This window comes from Dreissena polymorpha, chromosome 16 (assembly GCF_020536995.1).
Source record: "Dreissena polymorpha isolate Duluth1 chromosome 16, UMN_Dpol_1.0, whole genome shotgun sequence".
NCBI classification, from domain to species: domain Eukaryota; kingdom Metazoa; phylum Mollusca; class Bivalvia; order Myida; family Dreissenidae; genus Dreissena; species Dreissena polymorpha.
The window spans coordinates 6769295-6794582 of NC_068370.1; the positions used below are offsets into that span (position 1 = coordinate 6769295).

Genomic DNA, 25288 nt, shown 5'->3' on the forward strand with positions numbered 1-25288 from the left:
CCGTAGCAAATTTATGCTTTATTGAATGCATAAGTGGATTCCTGTACTTCCTTTTAAAAATTAAAGCTCTTGGTTGTTTACTTACATTTCGGAGTGAAAAACACGTTTGATGGTGCGTAAATTGCTATAAAATAAATTGTTATCGATACATTAATGTTTATTGAACGGGAAATAACCGTTTAAATGACGAACAGTTATGTAATCTTTGTGTTTCTGCTGTTTGAAACGATCGGAAATTGAAGCTATATTGGACATACTTGTGTCCTACCATTTTTTCCGTGAGTGTCAACTTCTGAGGGCTGGTATCGAAATACTGCTGGATCAATGGTACTGATGTTAATTTTTCCTGATAGAAAATTATTGTATTAGCTTTGTGTATTTGATATTTTAGAAATTGTTCGAGTTATATGGTTTACAGTAAAGATGGTGTAGTTTTACGGAAAATGAAGTTGCACTCCTTGTTTCTATTAAAGCATATATATATATATATATATATATATATATATATATATATATATATATATATATATATAATATTAATAAATAAACAAAAATTATATGGGCTTCCCTTCTGTGCAATCGAGCGCTACTAAAAGTATCTTAACATAAAGTAAATACCGGTATGGTGATCAATCGCTCCGTACTTCCATGATAATTCTTTTTGTGCATGTCCCGATTGTGTTTAATAAAGCTTAACAGTCTTCGAAATGAATTAGGAACAATAACCCTTTTTTATTACATTCTTGAATATCTCCAGACAAGTTATGTAAGTATCATGCTGAGATTATAGATCTGCGTTTTTCGAATGGCATTATTTTTGCACTACACGGTACGTTGTTTATCTTCACACATTGCAGATGAATCGGACTGTTCGAAAACGCAGGGGCAACATGGCAAATATCTACTAGTAAATCAATTGAACATAAATGCACATTCATTAGGTAAGCCGTCTACGGTTTCTGTTTGTTTGCTATGGGAAACACGACATTCTGCCATCGGAACGAATAAAACATATTTACAATTATAATCATGATTTCATGACGATTTTTAACCATGCTATAGATCATGTTTGTTTATATGTTTAAGTGTTCAACTGCGAAATAGACGCATACGATGACAACACCTGCTCATTTATTGAAATAAAAACCTAGAAACATATTTCGTCGAAAACAGAGGACAGTTTTAAAACGTATGTTTCATTGGATGATCCTCACTAAAATCAAACTTATGTATTATATTTGGCGTTGTAAGTACGGGCCATGGTGAAACAATTGAAGTCTGTTAATTTTGATAAATCACATGTCTGATGTCAAACAGTTTTGCGGAAGATTGATCTGAGAATTGTCTCATTTATTTTGTTTGAGGACAGAACACAATTCATTTAAATTACATAACAAAGGCGCACCTTAACTAACAACGTTTTTCATTAATGCGCGTTTGATCTCGCGTTGACGTCATATTTGCATGCCATCACTTTCTTTTAAATCGTTTACGTTGATTGTGATACTTAAATGCGTTTTACGTAACACTTTATTTAAGAGACTCAACAGATACATAGTTTGACTTTAAAGTTTACAGATTCGTGGTATAACTCTATTTCTTTGAACGTTTTCGCCCTTAGGTTCAAGTTGTTGCAGTGGTGGGTTCAGAGCCAGTTAGGAGGCGTTAAAGAAATACTTTGCGGATTCAGGGATAACGAAGGGCTTGTTACTAGGATAGAATCTTTCCAGACCAGTAACATCCCGAACTCTGAGTTGGTTTGTAGAGTTATTGTGGTTATATTAAGTTATTTTATTTCATATTTATACATATATTAAATTAGAATTTATATTCCAATTGAAATATAACTTTTGTAATATTTCGCTTTTAAATTTTCTAATAATAATAACATCTTGATGTGCTTTTTGTCTCTTAATCGGTTAATCCACCACTTTTTGATACGAAAATGTTTATCTGTTTATAAATGTATATATATATATATATATATATATATATATATATATATATATATATATATATATATATATATATATATATAATATATATTAAGATAATTTAATTATGCAAATTAATCTTGTTGATTTCGTTATTTTTTGTACAAAAACAATATTTGAGTTGGAAATATTAAGACATCACAAACACGTCATTTATATACAGCAAGATAAACTGACTCACATACATATTAACATGATATTTTGTACGAGGAAGTGTGAAGATGTATACATCGTACATACTATTTTTGCATTATTTCATATTGTACGAGTAAATGACGTATCAAAAATATTTGTGAAACTTTTAGCCATGGAATCAAAAAGTATGTTTCAACTTTCTTGACAACTTGCTGACATGGATAAAGAAACGAGTGTCGGTCACGGGAGAGTTCTCCGCTAACAGGTACACAGGAGGGAAGCCAATATTTTATTTAAATATATGCCATAATAGAAACAAGGAGTGCAACTTCATTTGACGTAAAACTACACCATCTTTAATTTAAACCATGTAACTCGAACAATTTTTAACAAATAAACTACCCACCGGTTGTTTCGAAAGCTAATATAATAATTTATCAGGAAAAATTAACATCACTACCATTGATCCAGCAGTATTTCACATATTTATATTTATTTATAACATATTTATTTGAAAACAAGCATTTGTCGAAATTTTTTATGCAATATATTTTTATCAGCGTTGCTCAGATAACTTATTCAGAAACATAAGAACATTTTGTATTATAATTTGAATCAGAATGACCAATTATCTAGTATACTTTAATATATGTTATCTAATATTGAAAACTATTTTTTGTGTGTCTAGAGTTGTGCACCTGTTTAGGAGGTCAGATGATGACACAATCAGTCACAATACAACAACAGAACCCCGATACCAGTTTCTGCCGGAATGGTACCTGAATATTGGTGAAAAAGGACATAACCACCATTGACAGCGCATTGAAGCAATTCATCGGTGTTGAAACTGATTCTTCTTTATAATAACAGAGTCTAAACGTTTGCCTCTTGTTTTAACATATATTTTCATGTTCTTTTCTGAATCTCATAGACTTGTATTTGATTATTATGTTGTTACACGTTATAATTATATATTTTGTTAAAACTTCATGTTAAAGGATTCCGCGAAAATAAATAAAATACATTTAATAGATATCAAAATCATGTCAAACAAAACAAATTGTGGAACATGTATACCGTGCAGCTTATCTTTAACGGAACTGTTGTAGATCTTTTAACATTCTTCAAACCGTAATTGAAATTTTTGGGAAGTTCTTACGTTAGTCAATAATTAAATTCATAATCAGCCGAGGAACATTTCTTGTGGTGTTCTTTTTTGTAATGATTCATATATATGTAATATAATCTTTGTTTTTTTACTATATATGTGATTATTATCCTTTTACAATTTATTTACCAGTAAATCACATACACACATATATATGCAGAATCAGACTGCTTCATTATGATTTGTTTGGAAACAAAAATAGAAATGTAAGTGTATATAAAATGTATTGTGCACGAATGGTTTTTAATTAAAGCATGATACTAAGTAGACTGAGTCACCTCTATAATTTCATGTCTGATGATTTTGTATAGGATTTAATTAAAAATATCTTTCACTTTTATAAGAATAACGCATTGTTATGTTGCGTTTATTGCAAAACACGTTCTAAAAACGAGCTGGTATTTAGAAACGATAATATTTTGGTGCTCCAAATATCATGCATAACTAATAATAATTATCCTACAGCAATGCAATCTCAACATAGTTATGATGCCATGAAGTAATACTTGTCATCCTTTGGTAAGAATAAACTCCTTTTAGAAGTGTAGTGTAAGTGCATGTTTTTATGCAAGAATGACGTGTGGTGGTGATTGTATCTTATTTCTCATTGCAAGCGCATTTTACTCAATAAATTGCTTCAAACAAACAACATCTCCCAATAAACCGCTGGGGAAATGTTTTTGAAATTTCACAAGAATGAGCTCTTGTTGACCCCCTTTAAATAAGATCGACTTGTTAAATATTATGTAAGTAACATTGTACAGTGGCCGTCATCAAAGTTTGACCTAATCTTGCCCCTGGAAAATACATTGATCACATCCCAGGGGTCAGATAATTTATAGAAATGCAGACTTTTATTACTAAATAACTGTATTTCTTTTCTTAATTGACAAGGCCAAGGGTGTATTATGTGGAATGTAACATCGTATGTTAGCAAGTTAATGCAAATAAAAATCCATATGTTTGTTACATTATGTGATGGTGTTCTATCAAGTTTGTTTAAATAACGCGCAAAGCCCATTCGTATGGTACAGTACAGCTCACGCAAAACCAACAAATTCCGCGATCCGCGGAGTTTGACGACATCAATTGTTCGCGGAGTCGACTCGGCATCGACCATCTGGTCGCCGAGTCGCCGTGTCTGTTCGCCGAGACACGCCGCGGCACGCCTCGGCATGATGCCGAGGAAATTGTTGGTGATATGACGCTGAGTCACTCGGCGAACAATCTTATAAACTATACTTTACCTGGGATAGAAACTGATTACAAGTTCCGAAATCATGATGTTTATTAAATGTAGATTAACTACGTTCGGACAATTCCTCTAAATAAAATATAATTTAAACACACTGTATCGTTACCGTTACGCTGTTTCAGTTCCTTCATTACTGAAACAATTAGTGTATTGTATACTGACTGCAGCTTCTTGGGAAAACAGGGCTTAATGCATATGCATAAATTGTCAACCCAGTACCAGAGACTGTCTTTAAACGAAAAACACCATAGAATCAGAAAGTGTCGTCCTTGATTAGCTTGTGCGAACTGCACTGGCTAATCAGTGTGCACAGGACACCACTTATTGGACATACATAAGGCCCCGTTTTCCCTGAACGCAGCCAATATGTACAGATTTCAATGACAAACTGGCCAATGTCGTCGCACAGGCTGTTAAACACTATTGATTACATACACACACTCACTGTCTGCAGTGTACCAGTGGTGAAGCATAAACAGGCTAATCAGTGTGCACAAGCAGATGCGGTGGTCATCGTTCTTAGGGTAGTTAAGAGCAGACCGACTTGCAAAACTAGCTCTTAATCTTAATTGTTCGCAAGCGAACAACTAACAAGAGAGGTGTTTGTCAGAAACACAATGCCCCCTTCTGCGCCGCTTTGAAGCCATATATTTGATCTTTGACCTTGAAGGATGACCTTGACCTTTGACCACACAAAATGTGCAGCTCCATGAGATACACATGCATGCCAAATATCAAGTTTCTATCTTCAATATTGCAAAAGTTATGACCAATGATAAAGTGTTCGGACGGACGGACGGACTGACGGACAGACAGACAGACAGACAGACAGACGGACGGCTTGACGGACAGTTCAAAAACTTCATGCCACTCTTCGGGGGGCATAAAAAAACACGTACGTATGCCAAATACTGCTGTTCACAGAACATTATTGTATTTCAGCTAATGGAACCACATATATCTCAGACACGTGAAGTATCATTATGCAAATGATGATGATGATGGTGATGAAAATGACGACGACGACCACGACGCCGCCGCCGCCCCGCCACCGCCGCCGATGCTGCTGCTGCTGATGATGATGATGCTGATTATGTTCAATATCACGACCGCATTTGAACATAGATGTAGAAGTGGACCGCTAAACATAAGAACTGACGTGTATACATGTACATCGAACAAGCATAATAGGCTTCAATTTAACCCTTTACCACTTAGATACGTATTTTCACGCATTTGTAGTCCCTTGGAAAGTTATATTTAATTTAAGACCTTTCTTACTCGATTCAAGTTCTAAAGCCTTCATCTACAAACATTAGATACTGATGAGCAGCAAACAGCATTAAACCTGAACAGACTGCGAGTTACTCGCAGGCTGTTCTGGTTTTATGCTGTTTGCACATAGCCATTTCCACTTTGCTGATAGGGAAAGGGTTAAACGAGTGTTCTGATTAAAAATAAGTAGCTTTTCTTCACATGGACTGGGTATTAAAGATAAAGACCGCAGGAGCACATTGGCAATCGAAATAGCGCGAATTCTGTACCCCGCAAATTCATGTGTTGAACATTACGTTAAGAAAATAAGAACACTGTCATTACATTATTCTTACAAAATTCCTTGCGTGTCATGAATTACCAAAAGGTTGTAATCGTAACACCATTATACGTTTGCCTTACATATACGTATCGAAGGCAATGATACGTGAAGTTTTCAGTGGTAAACCTTTATCATGATTTTTGGCAAAATATGCATTGAAACATTTGGTATTTACACCTGCTCTAACTGCCACACTTAAAATGATCGCATTACCAAAAAGCTTTAAAATTACGACGAAAATGATCACCTGAACACTATTTTAGACTTAAATAATCAATTTACATAATCGCGCCTGTAACTTAAGAAGCCTCTCCAAGCAAATATTCAGCAATCAATACAACCATGACCTACTTAAATACAATGGCTGTTTATACAAGTTAACATGTAATATAATGTGATTCACATAACTACTGAAAACCACACTATGGCGCATAGGCGTTTGCAAGTAACAGGATTAAAGATCTTAACTACAATGTAAAGCGTGTTGTTCATGAATGTTCCTTATTCTTGAGCATACAAATAGTTGTCTGAAAAGGCTTGATGTATAATACAATGCATATTGCAAAACATTTACAATGGCAGGAAAATAATATGATCGGAAGAAACACGTATTAAATATCCTTGCATAATGACACATCAGACCACCATGGCATGCACCTGTTTAATTGTTCTTAAGTGTTAATACTCTCTTGGTTAGTCGTTGGAAATTCTACACATTCGATACTTATCATCCTGTTGTCGTGGACAATTAAGAAACTATATTCAGCCTGCTGGTATGCAAAATATATTAATTTAGAGCAGGCTTGGCTGGGATATTGATTTTATCAGACCGCCATTCCCGGGCGTTGTATCAGATTGCAAAGATACAATACGTATTCAAATGTTTGTTTGAAAACTAACGGCGCACTGTCATGTTTTCAGCGCTAACATGCACGTAAGCCATGCTTAAGTACGGTATACTTTTCCACAATGAAATTGAGGCCTTGGCATAAATTATTGCATTTTTAAGAGGGTTTTAACATGCAATTTAGTTGCAGTTTCGTAACATGTTACCGCTGTGTGCTGTAAACATTAAGCTTGTAATATGATGCGGGAATAAAAGTAGGCCTGTTAAAGGGAGCTTACACTTTTGAATGAAATAAGAAAACGAATGAGGTGTATTGCCAATATATGAAGGTGTGTCCCCCATTTATATGTGGTACTATATTTTTGTGCTTTATTATTCACATATCCATAATACTTATAATGAGTTTATGGAAAAGACGATTATATAAAGTACAACATGGTAGATAATAAGACGAGACTTAATGTCATTTGCAGTACATAGGATATCCAATTTTTTTATTAAAAAAACAAACATAATAAAATGCAACATGAATTCAAAACCATAAATATATATAATAAAAATATGTTATGTGTTTCTATTATACAATTAATCGATTTTATGATGCTTGTTTCAAACAGAAAATGATAACTGATCGCACTTAATAAAATAACTCATCCTATTACGTGTATATCCCAGTAAACCATGTCTCGTAGGAAAAGAATATAAATACACATCTAAAAACTTTAAGTGTATTATCAATAACGTAAATAATGGCCAGCTTGTAGGGGAATTTTCTTTTCTTTATTTAAGAGTGTGCAAATCTAGTATCAGTTTAACGATCGGTATGTCCAGTTCCGAAAATTTGAATAACAAATATATATGAAGCATTTGCGTTACACACGGAAGTTTTATACATAAAAGTAGTTAATAAGATATCAGCTATGTCTGCCCGACTTAAGTTATTCATTGAAAATATTTGGCATTGCAAATATGTTCTTCCCATTTCACAAAATCTTAAGACAGCAAGCCCAAAAATTAAAGGACGTACTTGCAAACCTATTTTATCATATACAAAAACAAGCTTTGCAGGGGTATCGATTGCAACAGACCGGGATTTTCTAAAGCCGTATCAGCAGAGGCCTGTTGGTCCACGGTCGCCCAAATCATTTTGGCCAATCAGAACACTGATCTTGAATCAGGGGAGAGGATAGGCTATAGTAAGTGGTAGTGATCTCCCTTTCTGTTTTGAACTTGTTTAACAAGGGTTTTTAGAGAGTCCAGAGAATTTTATTCTAGTCAGTATTTTATACTGACCAAAGCTTAGGCCACGACTTTTATATTTCTTGGTTTACAAAACCGCCGACCCTAATTTTTGGAAAATGGGAAAAAAAATAAAATCGGAAAATCGTCTTTTTTTATATATTTTATTCCCGACCGCACTGAAAAACGAGCGAAACGAGAAAAAAAAACGATCCGGTTTGAGTAAGGTTGCGAATAAAATCAAGTAAGTACAATCAACGATTGGTTCACCATATATTACAGAGATCGGGATATTTTTCAATGTGACACAGTATGTACCAGTCCTTTTATGGGCACTTATCAAAATTTATTTAATTACAGACAATAGGAAAATCAGCGTCAGTAAAATGTCGACCGCATCAACATTTATTTCCGAGTCTGTGACGCAAATATATTGTTTAACATGTTTATTATATTAAACAATCCCGATATTATAGTAGATAAAAAAGTATTACCTTGCAATTTGATAATTAGTATAAATAATCCAATAAAACACTGCCATTATTTACGATAAATGTGTTTAGGAATTTTGTAAACACGTCCGCCATAGTTTATAGGAACTGTACAGAAAGTTTGGAAATCGGAACAAATCGGTATATCTCGGAAAATCATTGATAAATGTATTTGTCGTTTTAATGCTTAGGGCCGAGTAATTTCGGCAAATCGGAACTCAACTTGCGTAAAATACTAGCTCAATTAACCGTTAAACTCCGCCTCCGTTCTCTGCAAAAGATTCGAAGGCGGAGCTATGCGTGCTATTATTAAATTGGAGGATTGCAATTGAGAAACAAACGCACGATTTGTTCAGCATGTTGATTGCTAGACAAAGGAAGCCAATTTTGTCGGCGCGAAATTTGTCGCTTTATTGCTTTAGACAGCAAGCGGCTTTCCTTTGATGACGTCAAACTGTCAATTCACACAGACTGCACATTTTCGGAAGACTTTAACTGGCTCCTTGTTTACAATTCCAGTAAAAACACTTGCTAACATTAAACTTTGGATTAAATTATCAAAATAAAGCAAAAGCCAAGTTGACAAATAAATTATGATTGTATTAATTCGCGTCAGTTCAAATAAGACGTTTTGCGTTGTAAATCAACGAGTTTTCATGACAACAACAACTTTAACAAACATTACCGCGACGACGCGGGGATCGATCTACCTCGATTTTTTTTCATGGACGATGTCAAAAGTCCAATAAGAGCAAACACATACTTTGTGTATGAGTAGTTTATCTTATATAAGATTTATGCAACGGGCATCGCATTGCGTAATGGTGCGCATCGAATTACGGAAATGAAGCGCAGTTTTTTGTTTTAATGGGAGAAGAACGCATGTCATTTAATGGAGTGTTTAAAATTGCCTGATGTTACAAAAGGTGCTTTTAGGTGACTCATTTCATTTGAAGATATAGATGTGTTTCATTGCATAATTTGATTTTTCGTCTCTGTGTTAAGGTTATAAAAGATATGATGTCTTTGTTCTGATGTTATTAGTATTAACTTATTTTTCCAATGATGTTTTTTTTTTTTTTTTTTTTTTCGACCGCCCGATGGACCATTTTAAAAATAATTTTTGTAAACCAATATAAAAAAAAGTCGTGGCCTTACATACTAGAAAACAGCTGTTGTTGACCAGAGACTACGTTGCAGTTTAAGAGAACCGCGTTGCGTGACATTTAATCGTTTGAAAGTGCTCGTTTAGAATTTGTAATTTGATTTCGCGACGTTACCTATTTAAAAACTGAACGTTGTTAAACTTGTTTGGAAAATCCAGGTTCGGATTGTATTTGAATTCGGGCGTTTGTTTGTTGTCGTGTTGTATTTTGAGTTTTTAAATTTCCCCAGGGTTCGTGGAACGATGTCCTTTGTTATTCTCATACCGACAATAAATAAATTTTGATTTGATTTGATTCGGGAAGCCTTTTGTTTATTCTGGAATCCAGAGAACTGCCCCCTTATTTTAAAGGTGGCGGAGAGGTGCCACCCCATCAAATCGGTAGGGGCGGAGAACTGCCCCCCCTGTCAGAATTTAGTAGGCGGATATCTGCCCCCCCCCCATCAAATCTGTAGGGGCGGAGAACTGCCCCCCCCCCCGGTGTCATATTAGTTATTAGTTACGTAGTGAAAACAATACTTACGGGTAATTTTACGTTATCGCCGTACACATTTTATCCGGTAACAAATTAATTTAATTTAAGTACAAGTATATTGCCATTTATCGAACTGAATAACACAAATTGTCTAGAGGCATGTGATAATACTGTTTAAGGCCCTTGGTACGCATCTTCACCACTCACTATACATGAATGCCATGTAAAAGTCGTGTTTTAATAAGAGCGCGAAACATAGTCGAGATCAACACAGGAAACGCGTGCATGTTAATACTGGCCATGTGTCGCAACTATATATAGACGTGCAACTCAGTACTTATGGAGGAAAAGTTACATCGGAATTAATTTACATTATAAAGATAGTATTGACCCATGGAAAAAAAAACGTAACTAAACGTATAAAAAAGTAAATTAATAGGCAAAGCAAAGGCAATAATTTAGCTGACTTGAAGAAAAAAGTAAAGTGAAGTCGAATTAATAATCAATTTATTTATGTTGTTTAGTTAATTCATGTGAAATACAAAATAACATACATAAATACACACATTACATGCATACATACATTCACAGTTACAATCATACATACATACATTCAGACATACATTAAAAAATATATACATGCTTACATAAACGTTCAAAACATACATTCATACATACATACAATCTGCAACAGTTAGCATTTTGAGCAGATCATGTCGACATGCCAAACAAACAAAATCGGTAACAGTTGCTTTAATTAGCAGCTAATTAGGCAGGCAGAGAACTTGTTACCGTTAACGATAAGCACCGCGATCTTTTAATTGGTAGACCGGACCGACCTTAATTGTTAAGAACTTGTTAGCTTTGAATAAAGCCGCATACGGGTTTATTATATTGAACCGTCCAAATCCGTAATTGGCGAAAACAAACAAATAAATTATTGTTTTCAGCTTGCATACGGATGGATTAATTTGCATGCTAATTGTTTGTTTTGATTACGGGGAAAATATCAAATAATTCAGCCGCGAAAACTTTTTATTAGCAAAAAGTGATTTGTTTTTCTTTGTTAACATAGACGAAAATCACATGATTATCAAGATGGCGACGTCCATGCCGAGGCAGGTATTTTTTTGCCGTTTTATAACTTTAATACTTGTACAACTTTATATTACTTTTGAAATTTCACTCAATTTCCAGACATAATAGCAAGAAAGTTACTGGCGTTATTGTCATTATAATACTCGTTTTATATATAGCCGCGAAATTTCTTTAATTAGGGGGCACTTCTCCGGGTCATCAATTCTGACAGGGGGGCAGTTCTCCGCCCCTTATTAATCAGCAGGGGGGCAGTTCTCCGCCCTATAAAAAAGAGTGAGGGGGCAGTTCTCCGCCCAGTGAAAAATCTTTGGGGGGGGGGGGGCAGTTCTCCGGGGGGCACTTCTCCTAGAGCCGTTTATTCTGTTTCAGGTGAAGAACATGTCTGGTGCAGCAGCGATGTTCGTGTTCTTATTGCCGGGGATTCCAATGTCCATCGTTTGAAGTCTGCATGTCCTCCAAATGCAAGGATTGACTTTCTGCCCGTATCTGGTGAATAATTTTTAACTGTTTATAGTTGAGTGTGAGACCCAACATGTTTCTGTGGCATGCTGCTTTATATTACCCCTTTTACTGTCTTAAATAGTCTATATAAATTGCTGCCATAATCTTTTGATGATTTTTGCGTTGGCATAATTATTTTAGCTACTGTCTTATACTGCAGTGGGGACGATTGAACTTTACCGGTACGCAACACTTAACATCAAACAGCGTACCCTAACCCTTAACACCTAACATAACAACTTACGCAACACCTTATTATCCTTTTATCCTATATATTTCTTTAGTATCGGGGGCTACCGCCCCCAAACCCCCGCTTTGTCGATGGTTGTAAACAACTGCGTACCGGTAAAGTTCAATCTTGCCCTGCAGTGTTTGTTGCTGCCTTTGGAAAAAAGGTTGCTAATTTTAATATTTATTTGAAGCTTTGTGTACCAAATAATTGTTTTTATGCCCCCGGTAGGGTGGCATATAGCAGTTGAACTGTCAGTCTGTCCGTCCGTCCGAACACTTTAATGGTCATAACTTTTACAATATTTAACATAGCACCGTTATATTTGGCATGCATGTGCATCTCATTGAGCTGCACATTTTGAGTGGTGAAAGGTGAAGGTCAAGGTCATCCTTCAAGGTCAAAGGTCTAATATATGGCATCTGTCCATCCGTCCGAAAACTAACATTGGTCATAACTTTTTCACTATTGACGATAGCAATTTGATATTTGGCATGTATGTGTATCTCCTGAGGCTGAACATTTTGAGTGGTGAAAGGTAAAGGTCAAATGTTTAATCTATGGCGTCTGTCCGTCCATCCGAAAACTTTAACATTGGCCATAACTTGTTCACTATTGATGATAGCAACTTGATATTTGGCATGCATGGGTATCTCCTGGAGCTGAATATTTTGAGTGGTAAAAGGTGAAAATCAAGGTCATTCTTCAAGGTCAAATGTCAAATATTCCGTCCGTCTGAAAATTTTAACATTGGCCATAACTTTTTAAATATTGAAGATAGCAACTTGATATTTGGCATGCATGTATATCTCATGGAGCTGCACATTTTGAGTGATGAAAGGTCAAGGTCATCCTTCAAGGTCAAAGGTCAAAATTTGCAATATTGAAGATAGCAACTAGATATTTGGCATGCATGGGTATCTCATGGAGCTGCACATTTTTGAGTGGTGAAAGGTCAAGGTCATCCTTCAAGGTCAAAGTTTGAATACATGTACATGGCTTCAAAGCGGTGCAATAGGGGGCATTGTGTTTCCAACAAACGCATCTCTTGTTTTTAAAGAAATGCTTAAAACTCCACTGAATATTGCTTCAATACCCAAAAAGATATTTTACCCTAACAGTTTCATGGTATTTACATGTACACGTCATGTATATTATTACACTGATAAAACATGTATTATGGAATCAAGCAAAATACCCTTTCTGCTGTAACCAAAATGGGGAAAAAGATTGCAAATCCAGAAATTTGACGCAACATAGAACAAGTGAGATAAATATTAACAAAGATAAGCTTGCTTGTCTCGAACATAGCAATGATGACTATTTTTCATAATATTCAATAACAAATGACAACTCAAGAAAAATTATTGCAAATGAAAACCAATTCCAAATGGAAGATCTTATTTTACTATGCAGGTGCAAAGTATGTGTCTGACCGGAAGGGCTTTAGAAAGCTGCTGCATCAAGAGCTGATGTCAGGTTGTTACGACATATTGTACCTGCATCTTGGCTCTAACGATGTTTGCTGCAAGGATAGCAATTTCTACCGGTATGTTGAACAGTAATTTTTCAGTTTTAGTTTTTATTTAACCTATTTACCTTAGCTTTATTGCAGGGAACGCACTATGCTTATTGAGACACTCGAGTCTGTTCCTGGGAAGAACCAGAACTTGGTGTTTATGGAGAAGATAATGAGAACCTCCTAACTCCCTATCACTAGGCGGACACCACATCCACTACACCATTATGCTTTTACATTAGCCTGTATTATTGAATGTCCACACCAACCCCCTAACTAGAAACCCTGGATCCGCCACTGAACAGCTTAGCAGCATGAATAAAAATGAGCTTGATCAACTTAGTATCATTTTCTTATTAGATTTTTTTGGATTGGCATTTTAATGAAATAAAATAAGTTAGTTTCTCAAATATTTTTGTAGTTGTTTGTAACTTTTTATGCCCCCGGTAGGGTTGCACATAGAAGTTGAACTGTCCGTCAGTCAGTATGTGTGTCAGTCTGTCCGTCCGTCGGGGAAAAAAAACTTCAACGTTGGCCATAACTTTTGCATTATTAAAGATAGAAACTTGATATTTGGCATGCGTGTGTACCTCATGGAGCTGAACATTTTTAATTGGTGAAAGGTCATCCTTCAAGGTCAAATGTCAAATATATGGCGTCTGTCCGTCTGAAAACTTTAACATTGGCCATAACTTTTTCAATATTGAAGATAGCAACTTGATATTTGGTGTGCACGTGTATCTCATGAAGCTGCACATTTTGAGTGGTGGAGGTTCAAGGTCATCCTTCAAGGTCAAAGGTAAAAAAAAAACAACAAAGCGGCGCAATATGGGGCATTGTGTTTCTGACGAACACATCTCTATTTAATAATTGTTTGTGATGGGAAGATAATACAATGAGCAACTAATACCATTACCTTATTATCCCTTGCCATAGGAGGAGGGATATTGTTTTGGGGTTGTCTGTCCGTCTGTCTTTCCATCTGTCCGTCCAGCACTTTTGTGTCCAGAGCCATATCTTGGAAGTGCTTTGGCGGATTTCATTGAAACTTGGTATGAGTATATATATGGATAAGAGGATGCTGCAGGCCAAATGGCATCGTACACCATCTGTTAATAGCAGAGTTATGGCCCTTTGTTTCTTAAAAAATGCTTCTTTAGTGTCAAATATAACACTTTTGTGTCCAGAAGCATATTGGCAGGGTATATCAATTCAATAAATTTGCTTGTTATTTTTAGTTGTGTGACTGAGATCCTTGATGTTGTATTCAGTGTGTGCACTGAAATACACGTGGTGCTTTGCGTGATTCTTCCACGTGATTTTGATGTGAGAATGTTTCCCCGATGGCCACTCTCAGGGGCACAGTTGAGGAACTACTGCCAGTGGATAAGGAGCGCAAACAGCATGCTGTGGGAACTGAGTCACCATGTGCCTTCTGTGAGATACATGGACTATGCAGCAACTAAACAGGTATAGGGAAAGATCTAGAGTGAAATAGGAAGTTTCTCAGCAACTGTTGCATGGAATTTCATCATCATGAAACTTAAAATAAATATATGCATCATTATACTGCGGTGGACCAATCCCAAATTCTGTTCAGACATCCTTCTTTGCTCAAGAGATATGCCCCCTTAATTGGTGAAAATTGACTCATTGAGCAGTTTTGTTGCAATTACTGGTTTCTTAATAACTTTTACATGAAATATCATGAATTTTAAAATAGATGTATTACTTTGTGGTGGTACACTTGCACGTTTTGTTGGTTTCAGCTCTAGACGTAAAGCCCCATAATTAAAGATATCTGTCTGTGCTGTAATATGGAAGTTAATGAAATTAAAAAATGAACATGTATTATCATTTTTTTAGAAGTTCTTGTATAAGTTTTGTCAGGATGATCATTTTGGTCAGTTCAGAGTTGTACACGCTAATTGATTGAAACTAAAATATTTTTTCATTCGTTGAGGGAAACCAGTTCATTTAATTTGCTGCTTTAATATCTTAGTTATGTTTAAAACAAATTAGTACGGTAACTATCAATTATCAAAATTTAATTTTAAGAAGTCCCTGTACTTGTCCCATGATGGACTACATCTGAGTGCTGAAGGGGCTAGGAGGTGTTTAGCATCCATACATGACGACCTGCCAAACCAGCTGTGTGTGGAGGCTGCTGTTCAAGATCCTACAGAATGGCCAGCTCTCTCAGCCACGGAAGTACCGGTTCAGGAGCATGACAGCACCATAGCACTCTTTTCGGATATTGTGCAGACTGTGAGTTTAGTGCTACAACAAAGTGGACTGCATTTATGAGCCATAAGCAAATGTGATCTATGCACAAAACTGCAATTCTGCGTCAGGCTAAAACCTTAACATTGACTCTAAAATCAAAGCGCTTCCACCTACAAATATTCATAACAATTTGATTTTGCTGTAATGTTTATATTTTTGATTAAAATAAGCCGTTTAAAAAAAGTATAATACCTGTATTATGGTTAAATAAATTGTAGGGAGCTCAACCAGAGATTCAAGACAAGGTGGATGCAAGTGAAGTACCAGTTCCCAGGGACATTAAGCCTCAGACACATAAAATAACGGTAACTTTTCTATGCATTTAATCGTACAGATATTTCATCATTCTTAATGAACATTTATAAAGTGATTGCAATCCAGTATTGATTGCTCATATGGCTTGTTACAGCCTATAAATTAATGTTATGTCTAGAGCCGTAAAGCTGGGCACCCTGTCATGTCTCTTTTTTAGCCTCGCCTTTTTGCCCCTGATCAGCACCATAATGCCCTTCATTATTGGTAGCTGTAAGGCAATAGTTGGACTGCAGGTCCTATACTTTTAAAGCAATGCCTTTAATCATCAAAGAGCATTGTTTGTCATTAAGTGGTAAACATGAAAAGTTCAACAGATGTCTTTGTGTGAAAGCCAGACCATAGAGTTGATGTCAACCATTCAGTTATATCAGAACATAACATTCTGTAATTGTATAAAAAATAAACTAGTTAGTTTATATAATTTTGTTTTCCATATTTTCACACACACAATTCATTCTCAGGTTGTCACAGCCAGAGCTAAGAGGTCTGCAACCAGAAATGTCAAAAGATATGGAAAGAAGGTAAAAAATACTGTTAATTTCAGATAACCCTCACTGTTTCATTGTGGAAATGTCCTACTAATTCTTAAAACAAGTTTTTTTTTGTTGAAAAAAAAACCCACAACCAAACCTATTTTGAAAGTAAAATATAAGTAAAAGACCATATTAGTGTTATTATTTTGAGGACATCTTTCCTTTCTGTTGTGTTCTGCATATTATTATATAATTGTTGTTATTTTTCAAAATAGTCAACTTTGGTGGATGAGGTTTTGCACTTATGCCATGCCTGTACATGCATGTGTAAATTGTTTCAGTTGGCAAAGAAATGCCACACAAGGTATATAAAGCTTGATTGGTGCATTTGTTATTGTTGAAATTTTTGTTTGCATGTACATGCATGTGTTAATTGTTTCAGTTAACAAAGAAATGCCACAATGTTTAATGTGCTTCATCCTATAACTTTGAAACTTTATATGTAGCTGCACCTTGATGAGTTATACATGCCACACCCTTTTTTGTGTCACTAGGTCAAAGGTCAAGATCACTGTGAACTCTTAAAAAAAAGAAACTGCACCTGCAGCCGAGCGTTGGCACCTGCTATGCGGTGCTCTTGTTTTTATTCATCCTCATGTTACTGGTAGTGAAATATGTGTGAAATAAATAGCCATAAAATACCGATAGGGAAAGCACAGTAAATAAATGCAGATTTATACATGTTATCAAGGAATAGGAAGCTTGTTTGGTGCATTTTGTTTTGTTGTTTTTGCTTTCGTTGAAAAAAATCTATTTGTTAACATTTACATGTATTATATCCTTGAAGTCATTAATTTCTGGCACATCTTTTTATGCCGCAGAAGGAGGGCATATAGTCTGTCTGTCACACTTTACGTTTAGGTTTCGAAAAATGCTCATAACTTCTATGTCGCTTCAGATAGCAACTTCATATTTGGCATGCATGTGTATATTGACAAAGCCTTTCCATGCGCACACAAATTTTGACCCCTGTGACCTTGACCTTGAACTTAGGGTCTGCGTTTAGGTTTCGAAATCTGTGTTTAAGTTTCGAAAAAAGCTCATAACTTCTATCAAGCGTTTATAGGGGGCATGAGTCATCCTATGGTGACAGCGGTTGTTTACCTATATATACATAAATGTAATGCATTCTTAAGTAGTTTCATAAAAATCACCTTTCTTAATGGAATTACATACAACATAAACATATGCCAACATAAGGCACTCATTGTTGCTTTATTTTTAGACACCCCAACAATATTTATTAGCGAGGCTGTTTTCGGAGAAAACCCGAGGTATTGTCATAGCCTGCTCGTCGTCCACCGGCGTCTTGCTAAAACCTTATCATTGGCTCTAAAATCAAAGTGCTTCCACCTTTACTTTGAAACTTCATATGTATATGCACCTTGATGAGTTCTACACACCACACCCATTTTGGGTCACTAGGTCAAAGATCAAGATCACTCGGACAAGCTTTTGCAGCCGAGCATGGCACCCGTTATGCGGTGCTCTTGTTTTATATTAAAACTTGCTGCATGAATGCTATTACTGCAGTAACTCTCTTGTTAGTTTCATGTCAAATAGGTTTAATCGTTTTGTTAGTTTTATATTGACGGTCATTGGAATTAGTGGTCGTCCAATATTGTCCGGGACAACAAAAATATAGTTCAGACATAGTTTCCCTTTTTTACTGGATGGCAATTTTTAGCCTGAATGAATATCAATTTTACATGATTATGCATTCACAGACACTGCATTAATGATCCTGTTTTTTCGTCATGCATTAAAGGTCATGCTGCAGTGGATTTGTTTACCTTGACATTACTGAAGATGTGGCTGTTTTCCTGCCTGCATACAAGTTGAATGGCTTATGCTTGGTACTAATTTTATGACGATATGCTCCATACTTTTTAACACTTTCCATCTTGACAATTTACATAAATATTTCTTTCATAGGTATTTTCATTACTTTGATTTTAATATAAATCAGCAGAATGTGTGTTTGATTCATCTGTGTCCTATTTGTATGTATCATACATGTAATATAGTAATTGGTTCAAGCATGAAAGACAATGATTGCCCTGTTTATATGACACTATATTTGTAGCATGCCAATTGATCTGATAGCATGGCACAATGCTATAAACAAATTTTATGTTTTCATTAAAAAGAATGAATTTAATGAAAGGGATGTATTCACATTATTTCAAATCATCTTCAAAGGTATACGCTTTTCAAATTATATAACCGGTAGTAATTTGTAGCATTTGTACTGGTAATATGGACTGATAGCATAATAACTTTTCAGAAACGCAAGAAGATGGAAGTCAAGACTGGTAAGGTTAAAAGGGAGAAACCTACCATGACGAAAAAGAAGAACAAACAGGTAAATCAATGACAGAAAGTATTCTTTCTTGTCAGATAAACAAAACTTGTTCAAGAAGATCCTTTAAAACACACATTCATCCTTTCATGTATGGTCATTTAGATGTTCTACAAATACAGTAAAACCAAGCTTTAAAGACGACACAAAGAACCTTATAAAATTAGTCTAAATAGCTGGTATTCTTACAATTCAGGTATAATTGATTATCACCAATAACCTGTTAAGCGGGGTTTTGGTGTATGTAAGTCTTCCATGTGCAAGCTTTTCAGGACCAGTCCTGGGCCTGTATTGAATTCATTATAATGTAAAGATGTTCTAAAGTATGAACCAATTGTGGTACATGTTTTTGTTTTGTTTCAATTTCCATGAGTTGTTCACAAATATTACTTAGATGCGATTTTAGAATCCTCAGGCTGAGTGGTATTTTTTAGGTCCCTTGCTACAATTGCCCAAACTGCAGGGTGTGCTGTTCATCTGAAGATGCCCTGCTCGACCATTTTATAACGAAGCATTCATCATGGAAAGTTGATAGGCCTGACACACTTTTCAATCAGGTTTTTAAATGGAACACATATTGTTGTATAGCTTTATGTTATGTAAATATACTCTTAAGATTTTGAATGAAAAAATATAATACTTTTTCTCCCCTAACAGTTTAACCTGAGGGGACTTATGGTTTGCGCTCTGTGTGTCCGTCATTCTGTGAGTCTGTCACTTTTTCTGGATCCTGCGATAACTTTAAAAGTTCTTCATATTTTTTCTTGAAACATGGATATATGGCAATATGGACATTATGTACGTCATTTCATTTTGTTCCTCATCAAAATTTCTGGTTGATATGGCAACAAATATATATAATGAAAAAACAAATCCAAAAAAATCTGATAATGGTGGAACCTGTAGGGGACATACATTGCTTGGCAATAGTCTTGTTTGTCTAGTAAGTATTGTATTAAAGGAAGGGTTATTCTATTATAGGAAGATGAAATCAACGTGCCATCCAACATCCATTGCCACCGAGACACTGAAGAGACGCCCCAACAAGATGACAACGCCGCAAATGAAGATAAAGTCAATGTGCCATCCCACTTCTTTTTCCAACGAGACACTGACGAGACGCCCCAACAAGATGTAGACACTTCACAGCTTCTTCTTATTCTTTCAAATGACGTTGAACTTAACCCTGGACCGGTGAGATATTCCTGCCTTATGATAAACAATATTAGTGGGCAAGTTCCTTAATCAGAGGAATTTTAACCTTGTTAATGTTCTATAAATAAATATATATATATTATATGTGTGGTTAGGGTAATTTGAGGAAGGTGCTAGTTTGAAATTATTATCTTATATATTGACCATTTTCTATTTGTATGCCCCAAGATCAAATGATCGGAATATATTGTTTTTGGCCTGTCTGGTTGGTTATAAGAGAAATATAAGTACTTTACTAAATTCGAAGGTTTGTAGGCACTTAAACTTATTTAAATCATATACTCACATGTGGGAAGATTTAATTCATACAAATATTGATAACAATGATGATGAAGAACAGCAGTTATTTGATGACAATATTGATGATGAAATGCCTGTTTCGGTTACATTAAGTACTGCTGCATACAATAACTTCAATGAGGAATCTGGACTTTGCAATTTTAAGTGTAGAAGTAAACATTCTCCCAGACTTAAAGACAATAATGAGTTAAGGAAAAATATCATAAAACGTGATCAGTGGAATGATTCTAACCTTGTTCGATGTTCAGATGGCTGCCTAAAAGGACCTGTATTATTTCCAGATATTCCAGACAATACCGGTCCCTGTGGAAGCGGTTGGCTCAAGCGAGAAGATGACGATAATTACAGTGAAAATGGACTGACCATACACGAAAGACAAAGGACATTAAATATTTACACAAATTTTGCACCTGTAAAATGTGACATTCATATACGTGAATGCTATAATTCAATTAGTAAGCCATGCAGAATTCTTTGGGATGAAGGGGACTTAGATTGTTTACATGTATTAAGTAGGGATACAGCAGCAGGAGATGAAATAGGGTGGGAATTTGTATCTATGGTTATGAATTCTAGTTGCACTTTTTCCTCTTACTGCCAGTTTAAAAATGAGATGTATAAAACTCGCCACAATAAGGCTAGGTTTATGGATCAAACAGTTTTTTTTAATTTTTGGTTCAGTTGGGCTTCAAACATGAAAATAGATTATTCTAAAGTTGAAACTTCTGCTCGAGGAACATCAACATTATTTCTTTGGTTCTGTGCAGACCATGGACATTGCTATGGTTTCCACATGACTGGGGCAGAAGGAAGAAAAGATCCCGCATTATCACTCTATAGCAATTTAGAAACCCCTCCACAAGACGTGTTTTATGACTTTGCATGTAATTTACAAGAATATTGCCTAAACAGAGAAAGTGGATACTATAAAAATGAACATTTTTTTCATGACATTTTCCATGGCTACTCCCACAAATGTTCTAGTGCTTTTACAGCTAGCAGACTTCAAGGCTTTGAATCTGTAAAATCTGAAATATGTGAACAATTCAACAGCTTTATACAGTGCATTAAAAGGTCGGCCCGTCAGATGTCACAGTCACACTTTTGCTTTTACCTACAATTCTTTTTAAATGAATGGAATAAGAAGAAAAAGTTATCATATGAACAAAGATAAGAATTGCTTTAGCTGGGTTAGTTTAATGTGATACTTAAATGATCTATAATTTTAAGTTCATCTGAACTTTGAATACTTACTATTGCATCTTTTGATGCTTTTTTCTATTTAAAGACTGAGCGAGTAAACACATACTATGTATTATTATGCAATAATTGTTTTGTGTTTATATCTCAACTGAGCATAAAGTGCTCAGGGTGAGCTATTGTGAATGGTCTTGGTCCGTCATGGGTCAACATTTTTTACTTAAACAACATCTAACCTCTGTGCCAATCTTAATGAAACATGGCACGAATTTTCTTGCATGAACCTCTTTCAAAGTTGTTAAATGAAATGCATTCCATGCATAAATCTGGTTGCAATGGCAACCAAAAGGAAAGCTTATATATTTGGCATAAAACATCGTCTGGTTGACCTCCTTCGTGAATTTCAAAATATGCTATACCCAACTCACAGGCAAATTTGTCCTTATTTGCTCATAATGAACACTTTTTTTAAATGGCCAGGAAGAGAGTTCAAGTTTAAAGACAAGAACAACAGTCAGATGAGCGATATAGTGTCATCATGGCACCTTTATAGCTGAATCATTTATGAAAAATTGTCAATTATATGTTCTGTGACTTGTATGATTTGCAGTATTCATTTCGCTGTCTTCATGCACCTTACAAAAGCCATTTTATTATCAGTGTTCCTGATTCTGTTGTAGCATTTATTCTTGAAATTCGTTATTTTTCATATTTTTCCTAATTGTTATGCTCCCGAAATACAATTTCGCCGGAGCATATAGTTTCCAGTTTGTCCTTCCTCACTAGTTTCCCATAGCACCTTCAATTCTTTACCGATCTCTTTCATATTAGGCATGTAGGTACCTTGCATGGACCTTAACCTTTTGATGAGGTCACTGGGGTCAAGGTCACCAAGGCTAATAATAGATTTTTCCGTCACACTTTTGTCACAGTTTCTCATAGCACATTCAATACTTTAACGATCTCTTTCATATTTGGCATGTAGGTACCTTGCATGACCTCTTCCTTTTGATGAGGTTTGAGGTCACTGGGGTCAATGTCACCGAGGCTAATAATAGAATTTTTTAAGGTGGTTATTAACACATAGATTGACATAGCGCATCATCGGGGAGCATCCATCAGTTTCACTGATATTCTTGTTGTATGTTATATACGTGATCATAGATACTGTAAATTTTGTCTTATGCGACATGTTTATAATGTAGAAGATGAGTACCCTGTGTTTATGCAGTGCCCATTATATAACACATATATGATTTGTTTATTCCGCTGTGTTTGAATGAAATGGAAACTTTGGTTTGTTCAATATGTTAATGGCCGATGAAAATGACAAGCACATATTTTTGATTGCAAAATGTGTGTATGTGCATGCTATATATAACAACTACGTAATTATCATGCAAATTAGCTGTCATTTTAATTCTGCATGCTTGTATTGCATTGTTTATTTATATCTGATAAAAAATACTGATTCTTAGGTTACTTTATAAGTATGTTACTATTTTGCATGCTTACATGTTATAGGTAGTTAATTATAAAGTAATCCTTGTTTTGGTGGTATTATAATGTATAGCAGCATTTGTTCTACGAAAGTGCATGCGTGTTGCATCATATGACTTTGTTTTCTTTAACTATTCAGGTTATTTTATATAATTATGAAATTAAACTATGTATTATGGCCCTGTGGCCTGACTGCAAATAAATATTCGTATTTGTATACAGTTTTTGTAATGTGATGTATGGTGGTATCATGTTGTTTCACTTTTTGATCAATATAACTATTATGCATACAATGTGTTATTATTCTTACCTCAAAGGAGCCATATCAATACAAATTACAACTTTCCTCAAGTGAACAGGTTGACACGAGTGACTGGTGTATCGGGCATATCTAGGTTTTAAAAATGACAATGAGATTTACTATACGGTTAAACATTGTTATAACTGGTGACACGATTACAAGCGGTACATTTACCGGTAGTTTCATACAAATGTTACATAAATTCATGTGCCATATCAAGTACAAGCGGCACGTACATCGATAGTTCGCATACCCATGTTCAAGTAATATCTATTACAAGAGACAATTGTACCTTAGTTGGCATAGTCATGTTCAAGTGAACAATGTCGCATGCGTGATATCATTCAAGCGTCACGTGTATCGGTGGTTTATATACGCATATTCAAGAGATCCATGTCGCATGCGTGACATAACAAGCGCCACGTGTACCAGTAGTTTGTATACCCATGTTCAAGATACATAACGCACGTGTGATATCAATTACAAGCGGTACATGTACTAGTACTTTGATATAAATGACGAGCGTCACTTGTAACGGCGGTTGACATACGCATGCCCAAGAGATCCATGTCGCCTGCGTGATATTAATGGCAAGCGTCACGTGTACCGTAAGTTGACATACGCATGCTCAAGAGTTGACATACGCATGCCTCAAGAGATCCATGTCGCCTGCGTGATATTAATGACAAGCGCCACGTGCACCAGTAGTTTGTATACCCGTGTTCAAGATACATAACACACGTGATTATACCAATTACAAGCGGTACATGTACCGGTAGTTTGTATAGCATTGTTCAAGAGATCCATTTCGCATCTGTCAACTTCATGAGAGTGCCAACCGAGATGTTTGATGAGATTCTCGCACGAGTGAGCCAAAGGATAACGAAACAGCGCAACAACTACAGACGTCCAATTGAACCAGGGATGAAGCTATCAATTGCGCTGCGGCATCTTGTGTCTGGTTCAAAGTACCGTGATATGCGATTCGGCTGGAGGGTACCCCACAACACTATTTCTCTTCTCGTGCTAAAAATAAGTACCGCTTAATTTACTATAGTGTTAAAATAAATTTAAAAAGGCTTCTGTTAGTCATTTTAATATTTTTATATATTTTAATGTCTACGTCTAGCATCAGTTTATATGAATTGCATTGTGTTAAGTTATTGGTATAGGATAAAAGGCAAATAGATGAGTGCGCGCATTACAACACTAACCTTCTAAATTGTATATTGTAATTAGTACTGTCTTGTGCGCATATCTTGAAATGCACACAGTTATAAGAACATTTTATGAAGTAGTATATTTTTACTTTATCATCCACTCGCTAAAAGTCATGGATTATCTACTACATGTGTCATACACTTATAATCCACGCGAGCTTATTATACTGTTATCTTTTACGCGTCAGGTCTGTAGAGCAGTCATAGATGAGTATGCTGACGAGGTGATGCCGTTGCCAACAACAGCTGCCGATTGCACGCGAATAGCGGACGGCTTCAGGGACAGCTGGAATATCCCCCATACTCTTGGTGCTATTGATGGCGAACATATTGCTTGCAAATG

General features: G+C 35.6%; 3 protein-coding genes across 3 annotated transcripts in view; 1 reads left to right on the plus strand and 2 right to left on the minus strand.

The window, feature by feature from the left end:
* The window catches only part of LOC127861646 (RING finger and CHY zinc finger domain-containing protein 1-like), a 473873-nt gene that overhangs the window by 191313 nt on the left and 257272 nt on the right, over positions 1–25288 (minus strand). The gene's annotated exons all lie outside the window — the stretch shown is intronic.
* On the plus strand, positions 8105–23717 carry LOC127861640 (uncharacterized). Its single transcript, XM_052400315.1, has 13 exons — positions 8105–8192; positions 11834–11953; positions 13611–13743; positions 14952–15183; positions 15772–15981; positions 16218–16304; positions 16776–16835; positions 17129–17151; positions 18616–18703; positions 19135–19212; positions 19644–19766; positions 20191–20403; positions 21006–23717. The coding sequence occupies exons 3-13, from the start codon at positions 13667–13669 to the stop codon at positions 21084–21086; spliced, it is 1272 nt and encodes a 423-aa protein (XP_052256275.1). The 5' UTR covers positions 8105–8192; positions 11834–11953; positions 13611–13666; the 3' UTR covers positions 21087–23717.
* LOC127861632 (para-nitrobenzyl esterase-like) overlaps positions 15850–25288 on the minus strand; it is a 59969-nt gene continuing 50530 nt past the window's right edge. The window contains exon 9 of the mRNA XM_052400303.1: positions 15850–15993. The gene's annotated coding sequence lies outside the window, so the exon portion shown is untranslated. The remainder of the gene's footprint in view (positions 15994–25288) is intronic.